The sequence below is a fragment of the Echeneis naucrates genome, chromosome 15 (genome assembly GCF_900963305.1).
Source record: "Echeneis naucrates chromosome 15, fEcheNa1.1, whole genome shotgun sequence".
NCBI lineage: Eukaryota > Metazoa > Chordata > Actinopteri > Carangiformes > Echeneidae > Echeneis > Echeneis naucrates.
In genome coordinates this window covers 22,591,664-22,618,189 of record NC_042525.1, presented here as the reverse complement: position 1 = coordinate 22,618,189, position 26,526 = coordinate 22,591,664, and the positions used below count along the sequence as shown (strand labels likewise).

At 41.4% G+C, this 26,526-nt stretch overlaps 1 protein-coding gene across 5 annotated transcripts; it reads left to right on the top strand.

The window, feature by feature from the left end:
• Nucleotides 1–266: 266 nt before the first annotated feature.
• Nucleotides 267–25,563, top strand: LOC115055158 (uncharacterized). 5 transcript variants are annotated; one of them, XM_029520681.1, is made up of 21 exons: nt 267–1,281; nt 1,368–1,418; nt 1,787–2,016; nt 2,241–2,283; nt 2,573–2,698; nt 3,253–3,360; nt 3,448–3,666; nt 4,661–4,807; nt 5,377–5,628; nt 6,003–6,221; nt 6,375–6,521; nt 6,621–6,848; nt 6,982–7,152; nt 7,226–7,492; nt 9,668–9,772; nt 9,922–10,059; nt 11,030–11,137; nt 11,332–11,369; nt 11,591–13,976; nt 14,366–14,477; nt 24,596–25,563. In XM_029520681.1, exons 1-21 carry the CDS (start codon nt 574–576, stop codon nt 24,655–24,657), a joined length of 5,865 nt encoding a protein of 1,954 aa, XP_029376541.1. In that variant the 5' UTR covers nt 267–573; the 3' UTR covers nt 24,658–25,563. The 5 variants fall into 5 exon arrangements, 4 of the variants coding, with proteins under 4 accessions (XP_029376541.1, XP_029376539.1, XP_029376540.1 ...); XR_003841663.1 differs by lacking the exon at nt 24,596–25,563 and adding an exon at nt 20,746–23,311 and having other exon boundaries at nt 268–1,281; nt 14,366–17,671; XM_029520679.1 differs by lacking the exon at nt 24,596–25,563 and adding an exon at nt 23,170–23,998 and having other exon boundaries at nt 268–1,281; nt 3,256–3,360.
• The last annotated feature ends 963 nt before the right edge of the window (nt 25,564–26,526 follow it).

Here is a 26,526-nt window from a genome sequence, read left to right as displayed (position 1 = left end):
TGATAAGAAGACTGGTAGAACTGTGCATCAGTACCAACCATGTGCAGTCTTGATGGTTGGTATGGAAACTAGAATAAAAAATTCTAGGGAACAGTGAGATTTTTTGGATGTACTGAGACTACACAGCGATTTGATTAAGGCTTTCTATAATATTACAGTACACCCCTAATGGTTTGACAATAAGAGTTTCAATACTTCGTCCTTTCGTCCTCCAGTCTGTTGGCGGCGGTAACGGGTCTAAGCCTCCAGAGTTGTCCGCCGATTCGCTGAAGATGACGAAGAAGAAGAAGGCCAACACGAACAACACGTCTGTCTTCACAAAAATTGGACGGGATGCCGTGTTTTTTGGGGCAGAACGTCTAAACGGGTTTAAGCGGAGCTCCGGTGTGTGGCGGTGAGGCTGTGTGGAAAGCAGCAGCCGTGGCCCCGGATGAGTTTCTCCAGCTGGTTTTCTTGTCGTTGATTAGCAGCTAGCTCCGTAGCAACAGCAGCCGTTTAGCTCAGCGGGCTCCGGGTGGTTCCGGCTTCCCTCCCCGTTTCGGAGCCACCGCAGCCCGCTGCCTCGGTGAAGAAATGAGACGGGGCAAAGAACCGACACGGGGCCGGCCTCCAATAGGTCCGCCGGGCGACGACTTATCTCCATACGACATTGTTCCACCAGGCTGGGGCCCTCCACCTGCAGGCTGCGGCCACCCGCCGCCTGATGGGTGGCCTCCGCCGCCGGGTGAATGGGGGCCTCCCCCGCCGGGAGGGTGGGGACCGCCGCCCCCCGGTGGATGGTGCCCTCCGCCGCAGGGAGGATGGAGACCGCCGCCTCCGCTTCCTGAAGACTGGGACACGAGAGGGCCTCCGCCTCCTGGTTGGGGAGCGAGAGGACCGCCGGGCTGGCTTCACCCCAGCGACTGGCTGCCTCCCCCTGAGGACTGGGATCGTCACCCAGACGATTGGAGACCTCCACATCCAGATGACTGGAGACTTTACCCCGATGCCTGGAGACGACATCCTGAAGACTGGAGACGACATCCCGAAGACTGGGGACCTGACAAGCCGCTTCCTCCTCTTGGCTTGGGACCTCCAAGCTGGGGTCCAGAAAGTCCCCCCGGGCACTGGGGACCCGAGCCTGTGCCACCCACACCCGTACCCCCACCGGTCTTGCCCCCTCCTGTGGCCGCTCCCCCGCAGGACCCCACAGTTTACGGCCCGGCACCTCCAGTCCCTCCTCCAAGCTGCATCCCTCCTTTCGGGTTCCCGGCCTACCCTCCTCCCGGCTGGTGTGCAGAGGTGAGCCCTCAGCACCACTGTATCTGAGTGGAGTTAACCTGAACGTGTTAAGTGATGGCTGACATATTTCTCTCTTGTGTTTTCAGCCTGTTGTGGAGGAACTCATGCCAAACCCACCACCAGAGCAGCCTGAGTGGGTAGGTAGGGACCAGGTTCAGAGGTGGAGGGGCTGAGTCTGAGTCTGGCTTATTCATTTTAATATTGATCAATTTGCCAATTAACAATAGATAGAAATTAACCACATCTATTAAATAGAGAGTTCATGAATCCATGACATTTGTGAATTAGATTTAGTGTGAAAAGAACCAGATTTTACTTTGAGGCCTCATTGTGATGTTATATTGATAATGTCACTGGGCTGCATCTTGATATCACAGTAGGAGTCAGTAGCAGCCTGTCATGTTTGCTTCAGATCAGATTTAAAGCTTTCAGCATCAATCTGGTCATGTGTCTGACTTTGTTTTTCTGAGTCTTGTGTGCAGTTATTGATTTGCTTATGTTTCAGATCAAAGCACTGATTTCAGCTCCTGCCTCTGAGTTGACTTCAGGTGAAACAAAAAAATCCACAGCGGAGCCTGCTGGCCCCAAAGCACCAGCTACTGCTGCTTCTGCCCCTGATCTCCCTTCAGCCCCTTCTGCTGCTGTTGCTACCCTAAAAGCTAAAACCAAACCTAAACCCGAGGCCACTAAGACTGCCAGAGCTCTGGGGCTGCTGGGAAAACGCATATTTGATAAGTTAGTACAAACATAATGTTTTTATTTAAGCACATAGCTCAATTAGTCTGAAAGCTGTAGAGTTTGACAATTCTTGGTGCCTCCAGCTTGGTAACGTACTCACTTTTGATTTTCTGTAATTTGTATAGGTGTGTCATATTGCTGATGATAACACAGGTGTAAATGTTGCTTTCATGTGAACACACTGCTCATGTGCTGCTGTGTGTGTGTTTTTATGTACTCAGGCCCCCACCAGGAAGGTCAACAGGAATCATCTCCTTTATTGGGGTAAGAAAGAATCAGGTGCCTATGATGTACTGACAGGTGGCCCTCAGGCTAATGCTTAGTGTAAATAGAGTGAATTGTAACTCTAATACTAGGGAAAGATGTAGAACTTGACACAGAACTGTGCAGCTTCATTGAGTAACAATTTTCTGGCCCCTTTGTTTTAAGGAAATTGTCAAAATGTGTTTTAAATCTCACTGACAGAACGAGGACACGGATTCCTCATAAAGGAAGATTCACTCTAGGTCCAAGTTATATCAGTGATACGTTTTCCCCCATCTCTGATCTTTAGCCGACATTTGGCTACATCGAGAGAGAAGACCTGGAGAAGTTCACCTTCAGCTTTGACGCCTTCTTCGGGAACCCCAAAGCCATGACGCCAGGGGTCAGAGTTCACTTCACTGCTTGCAAAGAGAAGGTGAGGTGATGGTAGGAGTTCTGATGGTGGTACCACAAAACCATGCTCTGAACTAAACAATGAGAAGCCCTGAAAGGACACGATAAAAAAGCCAACACAAAATTTCCATTAAACAAGCACAGACACACACTGCAATTATCTGATAATTTTTCCTCATTTATGAATCAACGGGAAAACTTACTGGAAGTGTGAGGCTCTGTTGCCTCATTTAATATTCGTGTAAGATAAGAGGAAGTTAAATAGTTTTATCCCAGCCAACGATGTGAAGCTGCAGATCACTGATATTTAGTTTGCTGAATTTTGTGTGTGTTTGTGTGCTTCAGATACATATCCTCATATTGAGGATTTTAATTTAGGATTTAGATCATTCATCAATATTTCTCTTACTGTGAATGAGTCATTATTTGGCATTCAGTTGTAAATTGAGTGAAATATTTCAATCCCTATCTGAATTTTTATTTTGGTTCAAAACGCAGTTTTCTTGAACTTAATGTTTAACCTGGATTCCTTTTTAGCTGAGACATAAATTTGAAAGGTTGTGTTGTGTTTCTAAGCAGAATAGTCTGATAGCTACAGATGTGAAAGTGGCACCAGGTGGAACAGAGAATGTGGACACAGAGATCTACGAGGCCGTGGTCAGTCAGCCCATCATAGAGCCTCAGGTCAGTGTAAATTTCACTTTGTCTCCTGGACCTTGCCATGCTTCCTGTTTCCTGTCACTAACCCTTTTAGTTTTGTTTGTTCTGCAGCCTGGTGAGCGCCAGTATCCTGGTCAGGTCCACGTGAACATCGGGCCCCTGAGAACCAATCTGACGTTTGACAGGAAGGACAGCACAGTGACGCTTCTGAAGAATGACCAGGTGCTCATCAACCTGCTTACGGACATTGTTACGGAGAAGAGGAGGGCCACCAATATCAAACCCAAGATTCCAGCAACCTTCAGCCACACCAAGGAGGCCCGGGAGAAGGTCAGACCTACAAAGTCCAGGTTCTGCTGGTAGAACACATTGAGACACAAGTCCATTTCCAGGTTGGACTGGGATTATTACCCTGATTCAAAACTGGTTCTCACTGTGTCACGAGTAATGTCACTAGGAGGATCCTGAGTTACCTGCTGTTTTCCAGTTACTGACAAATATAAATTCTGGACCTAGTATCAGCTTTTGGACTGAAATTAATTCTTTATTTTTTTTAATAACCAAAAATGCAGCACATTATTCCCGTTTTTCAGAGTTACACTCATAAATTATCTAATAAGAGTTCAGATGTTGAACTGGCTTCTGAACTGGCTTGGTTCACATGAATTCTGCAGCACATCTGTGTTATTTTGAAACAAACTAAATGTTTGGAAATCTGATCTCTGCTCAGTTTAATCTTAACAGTCTAAAAAGGGTTATTTAGTTACTGAAATAATATTAATAAAGTGTTCCTTGCATTAGAGCTGGCTCTGTGTATCGTCTTAGACCAGCTGAAAAGTCTCAGAAGCTAATCCAGAATGCTGATTTAGTAATTGCCAACCGGTTCAGAGTTTGGTTCATTCTCCAGTTCCAGACTAACAGGAACCTCTAATTAGACATGATTGTGAAACAGATATATGATTACAGTCGATGTGATTTCAAAAAGGCTAAAACATCATGAAGCTGCTTTAATCTTATGACCAAAAATTTTTTGTTAGGGACAATGTGTTTGTAGTTCTCCAGAAATATTCACTTGATGATGCTGTACTTCTACTAACATGCCTGATGTTTGAGCTGTTGTAATCCTCATCAGTTGGATTGAGTTCTAGTTTACCTCAACAGAATAGATTCAGTGAGACTGGATGTGATTTATTGTTTTTAAAATGAATGTCACTTTTGCAGTTTACCTCAGTTTTGCTTAAAACTTTCTTCTTTAGTCCAGAACATTTCAAATGTTTAAACTGCATCGGGATGAGTTTCTGAAACATGCATCTTCATCTGTTAGGGTATCATCATCAGCCTGAAAGACAATGAAGGTGTCATCAAGTCAGAAGAACACAATGAGCTTCCCTTTTACATTGAAGAAAACTTCAGTGATGTGGAGTTCACTGAAGAAGACCTCAACGAGGAGGTCGAGTTCACCATCGTTGAGGTGAGGACTTTAGTTTTTACCTAACAAGTTTCATAGAAGATTCAAAGTAAAAATATTGCATCATCGTTTTAGCTTTTTCTTTTTTTAAGTGCGTGTGTATGTATGAATATGATCTTCAGTTTCGATTGGAAAAAATTTTAATGCCAAAGGAATTTTCTGTGATGATAGGAATATCATCAGAGCTGGTTTTATTTTCTGAAATAAGATGCGTCTAACCAGATAATGGATTGTTTTAGGGTCTAATTTTTTTTTTTAAAGTGTCTTCTCTGAATCTACTGCAGTAACACACTGACTATGACTAGCTCTCGGAATCTCATGTCAAATAATCACGATCATCATTTGAAAATTTTTCTGCAGCCCAGATTTACTCTCAATTTCAAAATACAATAACACATGCGACACCTGAATTTCCCCTCCTGGGGATTAATACAGTTTTACCTTACTATACCTCATCATTTCACTTTTTAAATTTTTACTTTTTAGGAAATCCAACAACAAAAACATTGTTTTGTTTTTGTTTTTTTTTTTTCTTTTGGTGGGGGGGGGTTTCTGGCTTGTTTTTTCATCAGCTGAAAACAGGAAAGCGAGCAATCAGGATCCGGCGGGTGAAGGAGCCACTCCTCCTGACGCTTTGCACTGCCACTGTCGCCTCCAGTGAGGAGGCTGACTCTGAGTCCGAGAACACCAACGCTGACAGTGACTGCGACTCAGCCAAGTCTCTCAAGGGAAAGGCCAATGCCAAGCTGGAATTGGGGCCCAACATGAAGCTGGACACAGAGCTGTATGAGGGCATTGTCAGCCAGCCAATCATCGAGCCCACGGTGAGCAAGACTCGACGTTTACATGGTTTCAACATGGGCCAGGATCCAGGTTTTCTCAATGACTGATAAGTCAAGTGCAACAAAATCAGCCAATGTTGCAGTTCGTCAAACACACATTGAGGGTGAAACAAAGCAACTTCTAAAAGCCTTACCTAAACTCCATATTTTTAAGCTGTGGTGTTGGGGTGATGCTCAGTCAAAGCAATGATAATAATATAAAGGCTGCACTTCGACTGTAGCCAGAACAACAATTGGCCTCATTTTCTTGAATATGAAAATGGAATAAACCCACATCTGTGGGAACTGGTTCCTTTCATCAGAGAAAGGGGAATAATTTTGATTATCATCTGTGTGTCTGACTCCATCATGTTCAGTCCATCTTGCCTGGTTACCCAGGGCAGATCCATGCCAACATTGGTCCTGTCAGGACCAATGTGACCTTTGACCACCGGGACTGCGGTGTGACGCTGCTGAAGAACGATCATGTGCTGATTAACCTGCTGGTTGACATGGTGACTAGGAAGAGAAGGGCGGCTAATATCAAGCCCAAGATCCCTTTCACCTTCAGCTACACCAAAGAGAAGCGAGAGTTGGTAAGATACTGAAATCACCTGTGACATGATATTAAACTCTGACTTATACGACTGAGACCAACAAACTCTAGTTTCAGCCCAATGAGGTGGTTCAGAAGTTCTACTTAGTTTACATTGCATGCTTCCAGCTCCTCAGGTGTGGCTGTGTTTCAGGGCATCATCACCTACCTGGGTGCTGAAGAAGGCATCGTCAATTCAGAAGAGCACGGTGAGCTTCATTTTGACATCTCTGAGAACTTCAGTGACACAGAGTTCAATCCCAGTGACATCCACAAGGAGGTGGAGTTCACAACAGCCATTGTGAGTCAGACACAGATCAAACCAGACCTGCCAAACCACAAAGGACATAAGGTGAACAGGTTTCATATCTGACATTTTTGTATTCTTCTGTCTCCACAGGTGAAATCAGAAAAGAGAGCAATCAGGCTAAGGAGGACCAAAAAGATTGAAGATAAAATTCTGGAGGAGCAAAAAAGGCATGAGGAGGAGGAGAAGAAGAAAAAACAGGAAGAGGAACAGAGGAGGAAACATGACGAGGAAGATAAAAGGAGGATGGAGGAGGAGAAAGAAGCAGAGATAAAGAAGAAAGAAGAGGTGGTAGCCGCGCTTGCAGCTGCCAAAGACAAGGTGAGAGAGAAGATGGTGAAAACAGAACTGAGGGACATCCTGCCATTCATCAATCACACAGTCGGTGAAATTGAGGAAGTTTCTCTTTCTGCTTAAATTTTTGAAACTGCTGCTTTTCCTCCTATGTCTACAGTGGACTCCACTTGGCTTCAAGATGAGAGACCCTGACACAATGGACGACATCAGCAAAGAGCGATTTGACGGCACCGTCCTAAAAGCCATCTGCAAAAATCCACGCAAGGAGATCAAGAAGGAGCCACAGGAGAACGAGGGGGAGAGTGGAATGGGTTGTGAGGACAGACAGGTAAGAAAGAAAAAATGCTGGGGAGTTTCTGTAGAGTTAGATAAAAATGTAAACTGTGTTTTTCTTCATGCAGGTAAAAATAAAAGCGGAGAAAATGGATGAAGATGCAAAAGATGTGGCAGAGGGAAAACCAGGCAGCGTAAGAGAAGAGACATTAAAAATAATGAAAAAGGAGGATGAGGAGAAAGTAAAGAAAGAGCAGCTGCCAACAGCTGGAGTTGGAGCCAAAGTTGACCCAGAAGTGGGCCGACTGGTGATGACCATTGAGGGTCAGCAGAAACAGCTTCCCTTCAGCCGCAGAGACCTGCTGACCACTGCCACCATGTTGGATGGAGACAAGGTGAGTCATTCCCAGCAGCAAGTTCTGCTTGTCTTTTATTTATTGCTCTGTCATTTTATAAACAGCAGCATACAGGTGGTCATAAATTGTAGTGTAGTGTTGTGCTTGTATAGTAAATTATTCCAGGTGTGTTTAATTTGGTCAGAATTAAAATTTTAAACATTTGTAAAATTAAGTAGCTCAATCAACAGTATTTAAATCCACCACTGTGATAATGTCATGATCATGACCTTTATCTGTTATACAGTGGCATGCAAAAGTTTGGGCACCCCTGGCCAAAATGTCTGTTAATATGAGCAGTTAAGGAAGTAGAAGAGGAAATGATCTCCAAAAGGCATAAAGTGAATTGTGAAACACTCTTTTGCAATATTTTAAGCAAATATAAGTGTAATAGTTTTGTTTTCTACAATTTTTAGAGTGAAAAAGGGAAAGCGGCACCCTGCCAAAGAATGGGAACTAAAGGAGACTTGAGCTCGCTACTCTGGCACTGTGCCGGATCTCCAGCGAGTGTCTTTGGACTGCAATTAAAAAAAAAAAAAAAAGAAAAGAAAAAAAACTTGCTCATCCGGGATATTGTCAGGTTCAAGCAGCCAATTGAGTTTGACTACCAATGAGTAACACTAGCCACTCAGAGGTAAACCCGGTTGAGGTGCCGCTGCATTCTGAGCAACTCATGAAAAAAATTTGCTCTGAGTTGTCAAACTTGGAATTTACTGCTTCCAAAAAACATAAATGGCTGCTACCCATGTTGGTGTTCGGAAAACAGTGAAAATATGCCAAACTTATTATTTCTCCGCTGAGTTAACCTGCAGCATGAACGTTGAATCAGAAGTCGGAAATTTCCAAGTTGTAACATAGAATTCTCGGTTCCGAGTTTTCGTGAATGCAGCATCCAAACCGGCGTGTTTTTCATCGAAGGCATTGTTGGGAGATATTGGAGAGTTTGTGAAGCCAGGGGAAGACATCCAACAACAGACAAAGGACTTAGAAGATGTGGATAGAAGAGAGGGGCAGAAATGACAAGCCTTTTGGTTATTTATTTCCTATTTTGTATTTAGAATAAGAATAAAATAGTTTACTGATGCACTGTAACTGTTTTGTATAAATTGTCCTTTACCGAATTAAATTGTTGCAAATCGAATAATTCCTTAAATGAATTATCTTGATTGATTTTCACATTTAACATTATCATCTTTATTTCTAAATCCCCCACCCTAACCCCTTGAATAAATTCAGGCTCAGGATGATTTCCTACTTTAAGCCCTGGTCATGGCTTGCTCACAGTCATTGTTAGGATAGGCCAGGTGATTTATTTATTTTTTTATTTTTTTATTTTTTTTAAAGAAATATCCAGACTCTTCTAACCTCGTCTCAGCGATCAACAGCCCTGGGTTCCTCTAAGCAGTTGCCTAGCAATGAAAATAATTGACACCTAGGGCTGGGCGATAATTATCGCAAAATAACTTTTCCTTGATAGTAACATAAGACATGGTCAATAGAACTCATTCCATCCATGTTTTGACAGGCAACACGAATAGCCAATGATAATGAGAATCGCGCCGTGCCGAGCCAATCACACAGCTGGAATAGAGTTACATCCATGTCAGGCTGGGTTGACACACACAGAGAGAGTAGGTGATGCAGCCGGCTTAAACATAAGCACATGTGCTTATGTTTTGGCCACCAGTACGTTACAGGTGGGAGCGAAATACGTGAAAATGTTAACACAAGCGACAGCAGCCCCGAAGAAGGCAGCCCAACGGTCACAGCCCAAGGCTCAAAAGACGAGGACGTTGCTGAGAAGAAAAGTCAGAGGAATTCGGTAGTGTGGGGATAGTCTGGCTATTTAAAGTCAGAGAAGAAGCAGAGTAGCTTGCACTGCAAATTTTTTACTGGTCAGAATTAAGATTTTAGTTCATATAATCATTTTATTTATTTGAAATATAGTTCTACAAGATCTGTAGTATATTTCATATGTTTAACTTCTGACAAAATAAATAATATTTAAACCAATATTAATGTTGTACATCTCACATAGGAGTAAAAAAGAACCTTTAAACTGATGGTTTACCAAACTATATAATTGCGTAGATGTGGTCTGTGTGTCACTGCAGCTCCTTCTTTGGCATGTGTATTTGGTCATTGATGCTCAACTTTTGGCACTGATGTGTTAAGGTGCGTTTCAACATCGCCACTCACCAGGAGACCAAAGAGGAACGAGCAACCTACGTGGAAATTCTTCCTGATTCCTTCGAAGAGTCAACTGAACAACGTCGAAATGTGAGACTTTATAAATGCCATTTGGAGATGTAAATTCCTGGGAATGGATTTGCGTGCTTTACAGAGCAACTGTAGAGCCAAACTTTAAAAACAAATGAGGAAAAAACAAACCCTGTTGTGATTTTTGTCTGTGATCTTTTTCTAAGCAGGGCATCGTTATCGAGTTCTCTGAGGGCTCTGGACTCATCAAGTGCACGCAGAACCCGCAGCTCTTCTTTCACATGTCAGAGGTGATTGAGAAGAAGAAACTGGAGCTGAATGAGAAGGTTGAGTTTAGCGTTGTGCCAGTGAGTCCTCATCATCTTCTCTTCTAGAGATGCATTAACAAACTTCTTTTCAGTTACGATTCCCTGAATTTGGATATCTGCTGATAACAATGCCTAAGTATTTTTTTTCTTGAATTTTATTATCGTTGTTGTTGATGCTGATATAATGTGCAAATGACACAAGATTGTAGTAAACCACACAGCAAAAAATACACTTAATATTTAAATGTATTCCAAAGCTATTTATTTGAACTGTTACAGCAGCAGGCTTTGCATACAAACAATGCTAACTCCTTTAATGTTTTGAAAAACCTGAATTTATGAGGGTGAGGGCGAGTTGGCTCTCAACAGTCTGATGTTTAAGGTTTTTCTTGTACTCCTCTCTTAATCACTGCATACAAAATTTTGCATCAAATTTTTCCTCAATTTCAAAATTGCATTTTAGGTAATATGCATGTCTTATCCATCCGTCCTCAATCGGGTCGCAGTGGTAACAGTTTTAGCAAGGAGAACCAGACTTCCTTCTTCCCCAGCAACCTTGGCTAACTACGACTGGGGTATCCCGAGGCACTCCTAGGCCAGTGAGTAGATGCAATCTCTCTACCTGGTCCTGGATCTGCCACAAGGTCTCCACCCAATTGGACGTTCCAGGAGCACCTCCCTAGGGAGGCATCCTGTTGGCATCATTATCAGATCCCTGAAGCTGCAGCTCTACTCAGTGTCTCCCAGAAACATCTCTTAATTTTCTGAAACTCCCAGAAAACCTTCCAAAGTGGTGTTATCCAGATTCAAGACTTTCAGTTTTCTTGTGGAGAAATAAACCAGACTGTTGAGTGAACAGTTATATTTAAAGTGAAACTCTTACAGAGAAAATGTCTTAGACGGACATCCTTCTATCTAGCTGAAAGACCTTTTTTAGATTCAGATGGGTTCTCTTACATATTTTATCTTTAAAATGTTTGATTAAAAACTAAATTTTTGTTTCTATAAGCATGAAACAGCAGAGGGGGGCAACCAGGCCATCAGGATAAAACGATACACTGAGAGCGTTTTCTTCCCTGTTCGAAAATTGGGTGGTGTTGGTACAAACAAAGGAAAGGTAAGAGAACAAACCTTTTTGTTGTTACTATACTAATGCTAATTCCAGTTTCAACCTTTCTTAATACAAGACGTTCAATGCTTTACTTTTCTTTTACTGCTACAATCTCATAAATAATTGCATCAGTTAAGGTAAAGCATTTGGATGATGTAATTGTTTCTAACTTCATTTAATTTGTTTTTCTCTTTTGGCAGATGACAATCAAGCTGACAAAAGCTTCAGAAGACACTGAGTGAGTTATGATTCGATTTCTTGATTTATAACTTAAAGCAGAGCAGAAAAGAATGCTGTTGACTGTTGTAACAGGGCCCTTGTTTTTTAAAGCACTTTAATTCATTTTTAAATCTTACCCTAACCCTCCTTAATATCAGTACATGGTATGTAGAGATCTAAATTGTGTATTCATTATTCTAAGCCAAACCTGTCTATAAAATGTCTGACTTGTTTTTTCAGGAAGGAAAAATCAGAGCCTAACAAGCTCAAGGTGATAGTGAAAAATCTTCGATCACAGGACACCAAGAGTGGCAGTGGCAAACGGGACCACTGCACCACTCGTCATAGATATGGCCACAATGGAAGTAGGAGCAGGAGCCGGAGTAGGGGTAGGGGTAGAAGTAAAAGCAAAAGTAAAAGCAGGAGTCCATCTAGAGACCAATTTGGACGTGTGATTCAAAGGAGACGCAGCTCCAGCATTGACCGTGACCGTAAAAGTACTAGGTACAAGCAAAGTCGAGAGAGGTCACATAGACGTACCAGAAGTCGCACTAAGAGTCGGAGCAGGAGCCAAAGCAGGAGCTCCAGCAGGAGCCGCAGCAGAAGCAGGGACAGAAGCAAGGACAGGGCCCATAAGAGGAGGAGCAAAATCAGCAGAGACCATGAGGATAGTCACAAGAGGAGGAGGGAAGTAAGCCCTCTTCCCAGACGTAGTGGAGTCGTGGATGATGAGTTGGCAAGGAAGAAGCGGGAACTAGAGGAGTTGAATGAAATGATTGCCTACAAAAAGTCATTAGTGGACATTGATCCAAGAGCACTCGACTCTGGACAAAGGACCTGCATAGACTACAACCATGGCAGGATTGCAATACCCCTCACTGAATACAAACCAGTCCGATCTATCTTGAAGAAAAGGCCTGAGGGACCTGAGTACCACCATCTTCCTCCTCAACCCTACGATAATCCCTATTATGACAGGCCATACAGTCCTTATGGCGATCGGCAATACAGTGAGCGCTATGGTGGTCCATATGCCAGCCGTCCCTATGCTGATCACTATAGTGACCACCTTTATGAAAGTCATCTGTATGCTGAGCCTTCATATGGTGGCCCTCCCTCTACTACTCACCGTTACACTGATCGTTATGATGTTTATGATGAACCCTATGATGATCATTACTGTGACTCAGCATATGCAGACCGACCTTATGATGATTCGTATCGCCCTGAAAAAGTTAGCCATTCTCCAGAACCTCATGGCCCCTCAACATCTTCACAGTCAGCTGCTTCCACCCAATCTTCTTTGACACATTCTGGACATTCTGGTGCCACCTCAACCTCCCAAGCAACTTTCAGACCTCCTTCTCCCACAGAACCACCTCCTAAAAGCCCTTCTCCCAAATCAAAGATCGCAATGCCACGCCATTCACCTCCAACAGAGAAACCACCTCTGGACCGTTTCCTTGACATGCTCAATAAAAAGAACTCAGAACCTGTTCAAATTGCTGATGACTTGCTGCCACATGAGCGGGCACTACAGGATGGTGGGGGATTCTCTCGGATTGTGGGGTTGACTCAAGAACAACCCAGTCGAACTTTAGAAGGGGAAAAGAAACAGCAAAGCCCTAAACGGTCCTCTGTAGAGAGAACAAATGAGGACTCAAAGAGCATGACAGAACCCTATGACAAAATCCAGACTCTTCTTCGTACAATTGGCCTGAAGCTGAGTACAGGAGATGTTTCCAAACTGGCAAGCCGAGCTCAGGAGAAAATTTACAGTACAAAGTCTTCATCTACAGAAAGAGAGATTTTTTCATCTCCAAAAGAAGAACTGCGAACAAAAAAAACAGGTTCAGTTGAATCTGATCACATCCATTCCCCATCCCCAGTTAGGTCATCCAGTTTGGAGCCACTTAATAGGCATAAACCTGTCTTGGACTATGAAGGATTCCTGGACCAGCAGGAGTTGGAAGTGTTGAAAAAGGCGCAAGAGCTACAAAAACTTACAAAGACAATAGGGAGTACCTCCTCCAGCTCTTCTCCAAAACCACCTCCTGGCCCACCGCCTGCTCAATACCACCATCCACCTATTCCAACCAACTGGTCTCTTGGTGTCCCCAACCAGATTTCCCCAGAAGAGAACTCCCCTGACCCTGCCATTGACATTTCAACAGCCAGTCAACCACTCCAGAGATTTGGATTTTCTCCTGGACCCCACCCTGTCCCTCCTCCACGGCATTCTGTACAGTCTCCTCCAGGACCTCCCCCTGGTCCCCTGCCCCGGCGTCCCACTCAACCACCTTGTACCCCTCATTCAGTCTTGACCTTTATTGGCCAAACTACTACAGGTCCATCCATAGACTCCTGCAATCCATTTCAGCCTTCAGCAACTGTGACACCATCACCAGCAACATCAAGTACTACAAGTGATGACCAGTCAGCCATCTCTACAACAGTGGCCAGATGCCTGAAGGTTATAGAGACGGTTAAGTCTTTAGCTGCCCACCCAACAGCCAAACCAGTCAAATCAGTCCAGTTCAGTTTACCCACAGAGTCTCCATCAGCCTCCATACCTCAAACTTCAGCAGAGACAGAGGATGACATCAAGGCAAAACAAAAGGAAAAGGTATGATCATTTGTGGTACATGTGTACCACTAATGACCTTTAACAAAAAATGTAATTTGTAGATGTACTTAAGGGTATAAGTAAGGAATTATTAATTCAGGTAATGTAACAAAAAGAACACCACACCGTTAACTGCACCGCACTGATAATAAGGGTGTTTTTGCTGACCACTGAGGTATAATTCCAGCGACGACAGGAATAACAGCAGTACTTCTTGTCTTTGACACATCAGTTTGATTATATATATCTAATTAATAATCCAAATTGATATTTTCTTATCTGCATCTATTCATTGGGCTATGTAGACACATCTAGACAAACCTTGGAGGTAACAAAAGACATCCATGTTAGCATGAAGACTTGACAAAGTGTTTGTGTTCATGTTCCAGCTGGATTTGTATAATCAGAGGATTATGGAAAAGAGGGAGCAGCAGTACCAGGAAATGCTAGCACGCAAAAAACAAGGCGAAAGGAACAAGGATGGCACACTGATCTCCCCAGGTATCAAAATGTGAAATTACAGACATTAAATTTAACTAGCAATTATTGAATAACAGATTGAAAGTTTATCAAGTAAGGTTATGTTCTTGATATGGTTCAAGGATGTAAATGAAAGTTTAGTTTAACATTTTAGCTGCATGCCATTTATTTTGCTTTTAAGGCTAAAGATAAAAGAAAAATACACAGTTTTTTTTCTTTACATAGACAAGTGTTTTCAGTTGGATAAAGTAGATGTCCACCTTCAAGAAAGAAAGATACTTGGCTAGCCACATATTTGTCAATGACTTAAGAATGTTAAGGATAACCTACTGAAAATGTTGCTAATTTTTGTCTAGATCGAACCGAAGGATTAGCAAAAATGGATTAGCCAGGTTATGCCCTGTGATAAGGGCCGGAGTAGTTTTAAACTACATATGGGGAAACACATGTAGTTTAAAACTAGGCTGGTCATTCTCCTTTTATAATCTCACACATTCATCTCAGTTATCCCTCCTCTGTAATGCTATTAAGGTGTGTGGGTTTTTGTTTTTTTTCTCTCCCTCTTTCATTTTGTGCTTAGAGCTTGATGATCATAGCAAGGTTTGTCCTGAAATTGGCTTTGCTATTGTTCATATGAATAGCAGCTCTTGTGCTTACACAGCTTTAGCATCGTGTCTGTGCTATTATGGAGTTGCATTCCCCTACACTGGAACGTCCATCATAGAAACCAAGCGTCCGTACATGGAAACATTGACAGAGTGTCATGAAGCTGTTTTTAAGGTTACCATGCATCTTAAGTGTAATTGCAGTGCTACAAAGATCAGTCGTTCTTCTGCTACAAAGGTCAGCTCGTCTTTCTACTGCACGTTAGCCGAGCGTAGCTGTTCATCCCAGGGATCAAGAAAAGAAGCCAGCTCCAATTCCAGCTCCACAAAGTAAAGATTTTTCTCTTCATTTCTTGTCCCCATTGGTATCTAGCCTTAATGAAACCCATACGATACAAAAAAGCACCATGCAGTCAAATTAGAGTTTGGGAGGTGAGGATAGATGTTTGTTATACAGTAATTGCGCATCAGATTACTTAATATCTAGATTTTAGGTTTGATACAAACGCTATATTTTTAATTTCCTAAACAAAGCATACAAAACGGAGTAAACTACACTCAGATTATTTGCTGCTGATTTGAGTATCTGACAACTGGCAGTTAAGTTTTACAGACAGATTTCTGGCCAAAAAATTATTTAGTTTAATGAGTAGGCTTAGATATCCAGCCCTGGTACTTAGCTAGACATATAGTTACAGTAATACTTTAGCTAAGGCAGTTTTGTTTTTGGTTTGGATATGATATTTCCAGCTTAAATACATTTACACTCAGTGGTTACTCAGTTGGTACATCTTTGCACTTTCAATTTTTCATTTCCAATTTCCTCAACCAAATGATGACAAACGCAGTCTATTGTGCAATAGGTGGTGTCACCACACTATTTTCAAGAACAATTCTTAGAATGTTTTTGGATTTTTGCAACAAGCAAAACCTTCAATCCTCATCCATGATGAGGATCATCAAAGATGAATGTTAAGGGCCTTCGGTCTCTAAACATCAGCTATGAGAAAAGACAATTATGTGTTTGTTTCAGTGAAGGTACAGTGCTGTGAGATTATTAAAAAGGATTATGCTGGAAACTGTAACAAGGTCCAATAGATTTTTAAAACTTGTAAGCCATGAGCAAGAATGAGTTAATTAATAGATCCCGATAAACTTGATATTGCTTCTGATGTTGTCTGACTTAATTTCAGTATCTAAGTGAGTAAGTGTCATCCTTTTCTAAAGTGAACATTTTAGCATTTTTCACTGTTTAGCCATAGTCCAGGAGAGTCTTTGATTTTGAAAACACAATACAAGGAAGTTGTACTTGATGAGTGACCACTGATTGTGTACACAGTACAGCTAGTTAGAAATGACCTTTTTGTTGAACATAAAAAGACAAATGCTGTCAAATCTGCTACATGCTGCATTGTGCACACACCTAGAGCACATCTTTAGAATCCAGGATCAATTCATTTCAACTCTTGCACAAAAGTAGAGTCAACAAGCATTAAGTAAAAGGTTGTAGTTTCAGTGATGCAGCCTCATCACACACTGATGAGGTAAGAGGGCTTTAATAATGCAAATATCAATTAAATTCTAACTCGAGTTGCATTCCCGTGGAATAACGGAATAACAAAATAACAGGAAATGATTTGACATTTTAGCAATGATAAAATTGGTCCATCATCATAAATATATGCCATGTTCATGAAAATCATAGTATTTTAATGAGCCCCTTGCATTCAAGGCCTTACTCTGAACATTTGGTTGTTAATGCGGCTTGCTTTCTAATTTTCTTTACAAGTGAGTGTAGGCTCTGGACTGTTAGTAAACTAAATTATCCCAATATTACATATTTATTGTCATACCACTGAAAATAAAGAATATTGTCTGTCCAGTAAAGCTGCAAGTTCTAGTAAATTTGTATGGGGTAAGTCATGTTTGCTCAAATCTGTTTTTTTTTTTTTTTAACAAACAAATATAAATGCTTTTTTCTGATATCAAGACTAGATATCAAGATATCAAAAAGAATCAATTTAAGAATTGTGGTGACACAAAGTAAAACTATTTATTTGTGAGAGAATAAACATGTTTGATTTATGTATTTAAATTTGAGATACCCAGTCTGTTAGCCAGGTTATACCCTGTTCAATAACACACTGGAAGATTTAGAATTGCTAAATCCACAAGTGATACCACTGTATGTTGTTTCATGCTGTGCTTGTCTTTATGTTGTCAGAGATGGTCAAAATGAATACTATAAAGTTACCTAGATACCTAGAAAAGATTAAATTTTTATTTTTTTAGCTGAAGTGCCAGATAAGAAAGCTAACATTAGAGATTTGTCTAGTCTTATCAACTCCTGATGTTACATTTTGTCCTAGAGTTAGGGTTCTACTTAGGTCAACCAACTACTACTAACAAGCTGAAATTTGACACAACTACAGGTTTCACCAGTAGATGAGGATACGCTTTTACTTAATTTTCCTGCCTATTATCCAAGCCAAGTTTCAGTTCTTCTGTTTTACTTAAAGCTAACAGCAAGACAACACAATCCCACGTTAGTCATTGAATTCATGGTCAGTGATTAAGGTCATGGCTGAGTTACAGAAGTAAGGTTAATGTGTTTAACCCTCGTATTATCCTCAAATATTACTAACACATTTTACCCTTGGGGTCAATTTGACCCCAGCTATATTTGCCTCCAGAAAATGATTTACAGAAAATTGTTGACCAAGTTTTTGTGTCAGGCACTTTGTTTATTTGTTGAATACATAAATAACCCCTTGATAATGAAACCTATCAGTGAGTTTACCTGCCCTCTAGCGCCACCATCAGGCAAAACTTTTAAATTAGAATTAATTTATCTTGAAAACTTTTCATACAAATCTTCTCAAATTTACTGACAACATTAATGACCACAAGAGTATGAATCCTATTTTGGTTTTGGTGATGATATGACCTTCCCTGTAGCGCCACCATCAGGTCAAACTTTCAGTTTTAGAGTTAGTGTATCTTGAAAATCTTTCATCCAAATCTTTTCTAATTTGGGGTGCACATTCATGACTCTCACAGAATGAACCATATTGACTGATGTTGATAAGCCCCCCTTTCCTCTCATAAACATATTTATTTACTTATTTTTATCTCCTTTTCTTGTAACATATTTGTGGTTAGTCACTATGAAGTCATACTCACCCCTCCTCTTTTGTTATCCGGGCTTGGGACCGGCAGTGGCAGAGTTAAAGAGTTTTTTTTTTCCTTTTTTGTTTTTTTTTTGTTTATGTTTTTTTTTGTGTTTTTTTTTGGGTTTTTTTTGTTTTGTTTTGTGTTTTTTTTTGTGTTTTTTTTTGGTGTGTGTGTGTGTGTGTGTAGGGGGGGGGGGTTACATGTTTGAAAATTCACCCATTTGTGAAACAGAAACCATAATTAGAACAACAGTCAGATAGTCAGAACATGGAACAGTTCTTTATGCCCACAGTCAAGCTTTTAGTCTGCACTACTGTACACAGGATGTGCAGAGAGTGTGTGCATGCTCCTTGCAGACATATTTCTTGCATTGCGAACAGGTCATGCTGGTCTTGGAATCATTTCGGGTGGGACAAACCTGACACCTGCCGCGTTTCTTGCCCGCGGTTTGTACCATTGGAGGAGTTGGGGTGTTTGTCTCTGTCTGTATGTCCCTCACAATAGCTGCAGCAGCTGTTGATGCTCTTGGAAGGCATCGTCTTCTCTCAATCTGTGGTTTCATCAGTGCATTACCAAGCTGCTCCGGGAAAATCCTCCTGCGGCTCAGTTTTCCCCTGTTCCAGTCCTTGTTTATTTCACACCATATCACAAACGCATTGTATGCACTCACATCAATGATGTGGAAGAAGATGACAAGGGGCCAACGGGCAGTCATGCGTCGACAGCTGTATGTGGCTGTGACCTTGTCCAGGTTGTCCACCCCTCCCTTTGTCTCATTGTAGTCCAGCACCATTTGTGGTTTTTTGTCTTCTCTGCTGCTCAGGGCATCATCTTTGTGCATGGTGCTAAGCAGCAGGACATTTTTCCCTTTCTTGGGGCAATAGGAGACCACAGTTGCTTTATCAGTGAAGGCAAACACTGAAGATGTTACCTTCCTGTTCTTGACAGCAAGAAGTTCAGAGGGAAGCTCTGGTTTATTTTTTCTCACTGTCCCCAACATCGTTACCTTCCTTTTCAGCAGTTCCTCACCCAGGGCATAAGATGTGAAAAAATTATCACATGTAATATTATGCCCATGCAGTCCTTCAGCCATATCAAGCACAACCCTTGTGCCCTGATTTTTTTCCGGTGCTTCGCCAGGAGATTTGCCTGTGTAAACCTGCATATTCCATGCAAAGCTGGACTGTGCATCACATGCTGCCCATATTTTGATGCCATATTTGGCAGGTTTGCTTGGCATATATTGTCGGAATGGACAGCGCCCACGAAACGCAACCAAGCACTCATCGACAGTCACGTGGGGGCCTGGATTGTAAAGCAGGGGTAAACGCTGCACCCACTTGTCCCGCACATCCCTTATTGCCGCAAGTTTGTCACGTTCGCGTCGGCCGTGCCTTGTTTGTTTGTCATCAAAGCGTATGACACGGGACAAAACTTGGAATGTCTTCAGAGACATAGTGGCTGGAAATATTGCCATTCCAGTCTCAGCATTCCAAAGGCTTGCTGTTGCTTCACCTTTTGATTTATAAACTCCCGCCAAAATGAGCAAGCCAATGTAGGCTTCCAAGTCGACTACATCCAAGTCTTTCCAACTGTCCCCATACACACGCTTCCCCTCTAAATTTGTCATCCCAAGTACAATATTCTCAATCAATGGTGTTATGAAGAGCTCTAATGATGACTTGATGTCTTCAACATGGCTGATTGCATATCTGGTGGGGCCTGGAACCATTTTGATAATATTAGTAGCGCTAAGTCTACCTTGCTGTCTAAGTGGGGAAAGGGACCATATTATCTTTCCATTTTTGGAAAGGATCGTGTCTGCTGGTGGTTGAGAAGCAACAGGAGGGTCAACACTCTCATTCTCATCAGATGAGAATGCCTCAAAATCAGGGTCCTCCTCAACACAATCCTCTGTCTCAGAAACATTCTCCTCTGTCACTTTCACTGTCAAAGAGCTTTTCCAAAACGTCATTGACAGTAAACCTTTTCCCAGAAGACATTTTCAAATGAGAGAGCGTGCAGATTGCAGTGTACACAGAGCACAAAGAAGAATGATGTGGATAGAGGGCTGCAATGCAAGCTTTTATATGTTTGCTCCTCCCTTATTTTGCATGAACTACCAATGTCCTTGCAGGAATACCCCGCCCTCCACAGAGCGGGAAAGTCTCCCCCCCCCAGAGCGGGAAAGTTTCCCCCCATTATGTATCAACTCAAAAGTATCAACTCTGCACCTGCAGGTGTGGGGATGTTAGGTCACACACACAGACAGACAAGTTTTACACAGCTAAAACAGCTTGGGGTCAAATTGACCCCAGAGGAACACCGATGCGTGGAATATGCGTTCAGCACATTGAAAAAATATTATCATGATAATTTTACGCTTAATCAGTTGTCCCCATCAAATTAGGAAAAGTCATGAAATATGGAGCAAAAAAAAAAAAGCCAACTATTGTTTTTTGAATGATAAACATTGATTGGGGTCAAATTGACCCCAAGGATAATAGGAGGGTTAAGTGCATTATTCTGCTAAACTGAATTTTAAACTAAAAGCTGTGTTTCAACATTTAGTCTACAAGGTTATTAGCAGTAGCCAATAATTCTGTTTTTGTAAACCAGAAAATGAGCTACCATTTATGCATGGCCAGAGATGATTTTTCACAGCTTAACCCTAGGTCCTTTTTCTATTATCATTATTAGTAGTAGTTGTAGCCCAAAACTGATGTTAGCTGAGGGAGCTAACATGGAGAGCTTTTACTGTAGGGGTAGAATTTGTTAAGACATGTTAAAGATTAATAAACGCACAGCTTAATTTTTTTTTTTTTTTTTTTTAACCACAATTACTAGACATCTCTACCTGTCATGCTGCTTATTCTTAGGAATATAACTGGCAATGTTTGGGCTCTTTTAAGATAGATTTATTTTGTGCTTTGCCTTGTATATTACATTGGTTTAATTGACTCATTAACTTAATAACTGAATTGGCAAATTAAGGATTTTTGGTTACAAGTTGCTTCTCCTCTGTGGAACTATCTACTTTAGCTAAGGAAGCTAATATAGAAAATTATAATGTCATTGGGGGCAGCTGGATTTTGTTAAGCAATTTCAGATGCAATTTACTGGTAATCTGTCATCCATACGGTAAGTTTGTAATTCTATACCTAATGTCAACAAATAGAACTCACCTTTGAATGACACAGTGGGTTATCAGTTTATCATCATTTTTGAGTAAAAGATTTTGACTAATTGACCTCGCACTCAGAACAAGACCAACATATCTAGACAGTTTAAAGTTTATTGCTTTTGTTCAGCATTTTGATGTCAGGGTCTGGGCTGGAACAGTTTCGCACTTCCATCATTGAAACAAAAATTAGTAAACTCACTGCTCTTATTCGTGTGCTTTTAAATCAGCCATGAATCTGAGTGTTGCCTTCGTGTTTAAGATGCAGTTCAAGTAGTTTAGAAGTTTAGTCTAGTTTGGTTTGGACCTAAGTGGGGATGATGAGGTCCAGTATGGAGTTGGGGAAAAGAAATGGAAGACAAATTTACCACACAACATAGCAACAAAATTTATGACACATCTACCCTCTTCAACTTGATGTTCCTTAACATTTGCTTAGTGAAATGCCTACATTACTCAATCAGCGGCCTGTGCTATATTAATTTTAAGACACATTAAATTGGATGCTTTTTCCACAATAAATGCATGGCTATGCCTTTTTGGGCTATTTTAGCCTGAAATGTACAAGTCTCAGAAGCATTAATCAGTTTAAAAAATATTTTAAACTATAATATATATTCCATTTCCTTTGTCTAAACAAGATACTGGACGCTAAATTCACCATAGGAAACTTGGAGTTAGGCCAGTTAGAGTAAACGTTTTGGATATGTTGGGTTTGAATATGGGTTCAACTCCGACCCCGAACCTGTGCTGCATGTCATTACCCTCTCTGCCAAATATTGTCATCAGAATAAAACCCAAACAATAACATTTTAAGTCAAAGTCATGTATTTTTTATGTTAGAATTAATATAGTGTTAGTGTTTTTGTTGCATGTTTTATTTCCCATAAAAGGACTAGTACTGACAAATGAGTGACTGCGTATTCAGTAAATCTAAAAAATAGCTAGGGAGACGGATAAATATACAGCTAGCACTCGGCTATAGAAACCATGACTTTGATTTTACTTATTCCCAAATGCTGTTTTATTGATTACAAACCCTAAACAGAAAAGTGGTACATTTCTGAATGGCAGTACTTATTTTCATGACAGAAGGTAGGTGATTATTTTGATCTCTTGAGATTGTTTTTGGAACCACTGTATGGTGGTCTGGAGGCCTTTCAAATCAAATTGCGCGAACAAAGTCCAAAGATGTTATTCAAAGTTCACCAAGATACATTTACCATAAACTTGTTTATCCTGTGGATTTTTTTTAATTATTGGTAATATTTTTATGTTTTTATTTTACAAAGCAGCAAATGTAGAACTCTACGCTCAGTATAGCGCTCTTCAGTTTCACAACAAATACTGATGCGATAGTCGGCAAAATGGGAACACAGGTTCTACTACAGGTAGATGCTCAAGATTTCACAGGAAATCTTGAGCAAAAACAACAGTATATATGGTTGTGTTGATCTGCAAACAACTGGAGCTGGTTTTAATTAGATCAACCGGCTTTATCATAAAACAGTCAGCTTTCATCTAGATGTCTGAGTTCAGTGGACATCTAGACAAACATTATATTTCATGTGCAGCTGTGTGGCCACATTGACGACTGTTCCAAGCAAGACAAGTATTGGTCAAAGTCCACAGATCAGTCTAACAAATCTCGGTGAAACCAGCACAGGGACTTACGTACAGTCCTAGCTTAGTGGTCTAATGAAAAAGATTCTTCATATTTTTTCTTAAAAATGTATTATGTTCAAATTTCCAGGTAAGCCAATCAGCAATGAGCCAAGGAATGTTTGGATATGTGGTCATTCGCTGGTGTACTGGGCTGAGTCTCGGGCCAGGTCTCCAGAGGTAGGTATGCAGCTGGGCATGGACCCCAGCAAGGTTACTATCTGGTGGAAGGGCACTCAGGGCATAACATGGTCCCAGCTCCTGCCTCAGCTCCACCAGTTGAAAGTCACCTGGCCCAACCCAGATATCCTCATCATGCACCTGGGAGGCAATGACCTGAGCACTGACAGTCCCACTGACCTGCTCGCCTCAGTCAAAAAGGATCTGACCTCCATGAGGAGCATCTTTCCTCAGTGCCTCCTCGTATGGTCCAACATCCTTCCCCGAAGGGCTTGGCGCCACTCGAATGACAGCCATGAGGTTGATCTGATTCGAACCACAGTGAATCGCAGGATCCAGAACATTATCTCAGAGCTAGGAGGTACTTCACTGGCCCACGACAATATTCGGTGTGGTGCAAACACAGGCTTGTACCGGGCCGATGGTGTCCATCTGTCTCCTAAAGGCATTGATGTTTTCAATTTGAACCTTCAAGATTTTCTGGAGAAGTGGGAGATGGAGATTAACAAGACCTCTGAGCAAGGTTAAGAGCAGTATCACATATCACTTTTTTAATGTTGATGTTACTTCTAATGGGAGTCCGGCAGAATAATAGCTGCAGAGATGAGACACTCATAAAACGGTGTCCCTAAAACATCCAGTCATATGTTTGTACTTAAATCTTATCTTGTGGGAATTTCAGGCTTAAGTTTTAACCCCTGTTTTTCTGTCTCTAAACAATAAAACTCAATATCACCTGATCTGCTGTTGTCCCTCATTCATTGAGAAGATAATAAACAAGATGTAAAATCTTGCAATTATGTGTAGTGTTTTTAAGAAATGGTGATTACAGGTTATTGATGTTAATTACTTCATATTGTATTTTTGGGGGGAGCACTTATGTCAGACATACAGTTACTGTTGAAGGTAAATGGGATTGAGGTAAGGATGAGTTTTAATGACATTTTTTGTTCCAATAAAAAGAGTTGCTGAGATGCAGTAAATTTTTGCTGTCAAAATTGATTAACAATGGTAAATATGGCAGATTTTAAACAAGACCATTTTTAAACTGTCTCATATACCAACCTATAAAGAGTTTTACAGCAACAAGGCCAACAAAATATTCACTAGCTTTACTTAAGACTTGTTTTTTCTTTTCAGATCCTCCTAAGTCTGTTAAGTCACTTTAGATTTATTAAGATTAAATGCAATTGTAACCTATAATTGTCTCTGCCTGATTGTTGAATAGTTGTGTTTTATTGTCCGACCTATATACGGTCCTATTATTATCCTTTGCAGTTACCAGCTTGTGTTGTACCTGTTGGAGCCAACCAGGTGAGTCTTTGTTTTCTCTGCAGGTTCCAGTCGAGGTGGAGCTCAGGATGATTCAACATCAAGTGACCCGAGTGCTGTGAAATAATGGGACCTTTCTGAGCTGCAACGGAATCTGACTCAACTGACAAAATGGACAGAATTGAAGGAACAAAGTTGTTTTTGTTTCGGTCTGCCATCTTTTCCACAATCTGAGAAAAGCTAAATTTCTAGAATACAGAGTGAACCCTTTGTGGTTGGGCACTGAAACTTATTACTGAGCATTTAGCATAATTGCTAAAGACCTGTAAAGATAGCACATTGCTATTGTAAGATGGCTTTAACACCTGTGAGGGTTTCTCCTCTCCCGCAGTTCTCCACCTCTGGCCACAGGGGTCTAATAACTTAACACATTTACAATATAGAATACAATACATGTAAGCACAAAAACTGAAGAAATTAAAGTCACGAAAGTGGCTTTTCACACATGGACTGTACTCAAGACAGGATCTATATGGTAACAATGTATGGCTGAAGTGTCATGATCTATTTAGAATTAGTACAATAGAATCCAAGAACTTTTGTCCATAAAGAGCATGCTTTGTATCTTATGGCCTTATTGGGCTTTCTTAAATTCTGGTTTACTAAACTCTTAAGTGGTGCAACATTGCAGAAACAAATGTAGTTATGCACTTTACTGACAAACTTTAAAGAGCAATTCTTTATTTCATAGACTTAGCTCCAAAAGTGTTTGAAAGTAATAAAATAGTAAAATAACTGGATGATAAATTCAATGACAAAGCAAATGTTCCTACACTTACTGTCTCATCTGACAAGGAGGGGAAAAAAAGCAACAAATCTGCAAGCAGTTAACCAAAAATTTAATTTTGAGATTTGACAGGTTAATTTTCCTTCAATTTGGAAACATCTATCAAAGTCAGTGACTTGTCAAGTTGCATCTCACTTAAACACTGAGTGAAATTAAGTCATTGGCTGTGTACATGTGATTGAATCTCTCTCTCACTCATTCATTCATTTTTACTGCTTATCTGTTTCCGGGTTGTTGGGGCTGCTAGAGCCAATCCCAGCTCACACTGGGTGAGGACAGGGTCGCCGTGGACACGTCACCAGTCCATCACAGGGCCAACGCAGAGACCAACAACAACTCACACTCAGACCTACAGACGATTTAGAGTCACCAGTTAACCTAAACAACTTAACTGTTGTCAGGCAACACTACTAACCACTATGGCACTGTGCTGCCCCAACACTATCCGTTAAAACTAATAAAATACAGTTGTTCTTAACAATGACACAAAATGTAGTTAAAACTTGAACAACACATTGTGAAAGAGACAGCTCGACAGTCACTTTTTGTAGAAAAAAAATCAGGTGTCAGGTATAACAAACGTGTCAATGTATAGAATTATGTTTGAGAGGCCAGAATCAGTAAATCATTGCTATGAAACAACTTATTGAAAGTCCAGCTACTGAGTCATCTTTGACAAGTGAATAAATGTTGAGGCTCAAACTCAACTATCACATAAGTTCTGCCAATTATCCATCCACATACTTTAGTCCAGAAGACTTCAGGGGCTCTGCTGTAGGGCCCTCTGTCTCTGCTGCAGGGGCCTCAGGCTCAGCTGCAGGGGCCTCTGTCTCCGCTGCAGGGGCCACAGGCTCAGCTGCAGGGCCCTCTGTCTCCGCTGCAGGGGCCTCTCTCTCCTCTGCAGGGCCCTCTGTCTCCGCTGCAGGGGCCACAGGCTCAGCTGCAGGGGCCTCTCTCTCCTCTGCAGGGGCCACAGGCTCCTCTGCAGGGCCCTCTGTCTCCTCTGCAGGGGCCTCTGTCTCTGCTGCAGGACCCCTCTGTCTCCTCTGCAGGGCCCCTCTGTCTCTGCTACAGGGCCCTCTGTCTCCTCTGCAGGGCCCTCTGTCTCCTCTGCAGGGGCCACAGACTCCTCTGTCTCCTCTGCAGGGG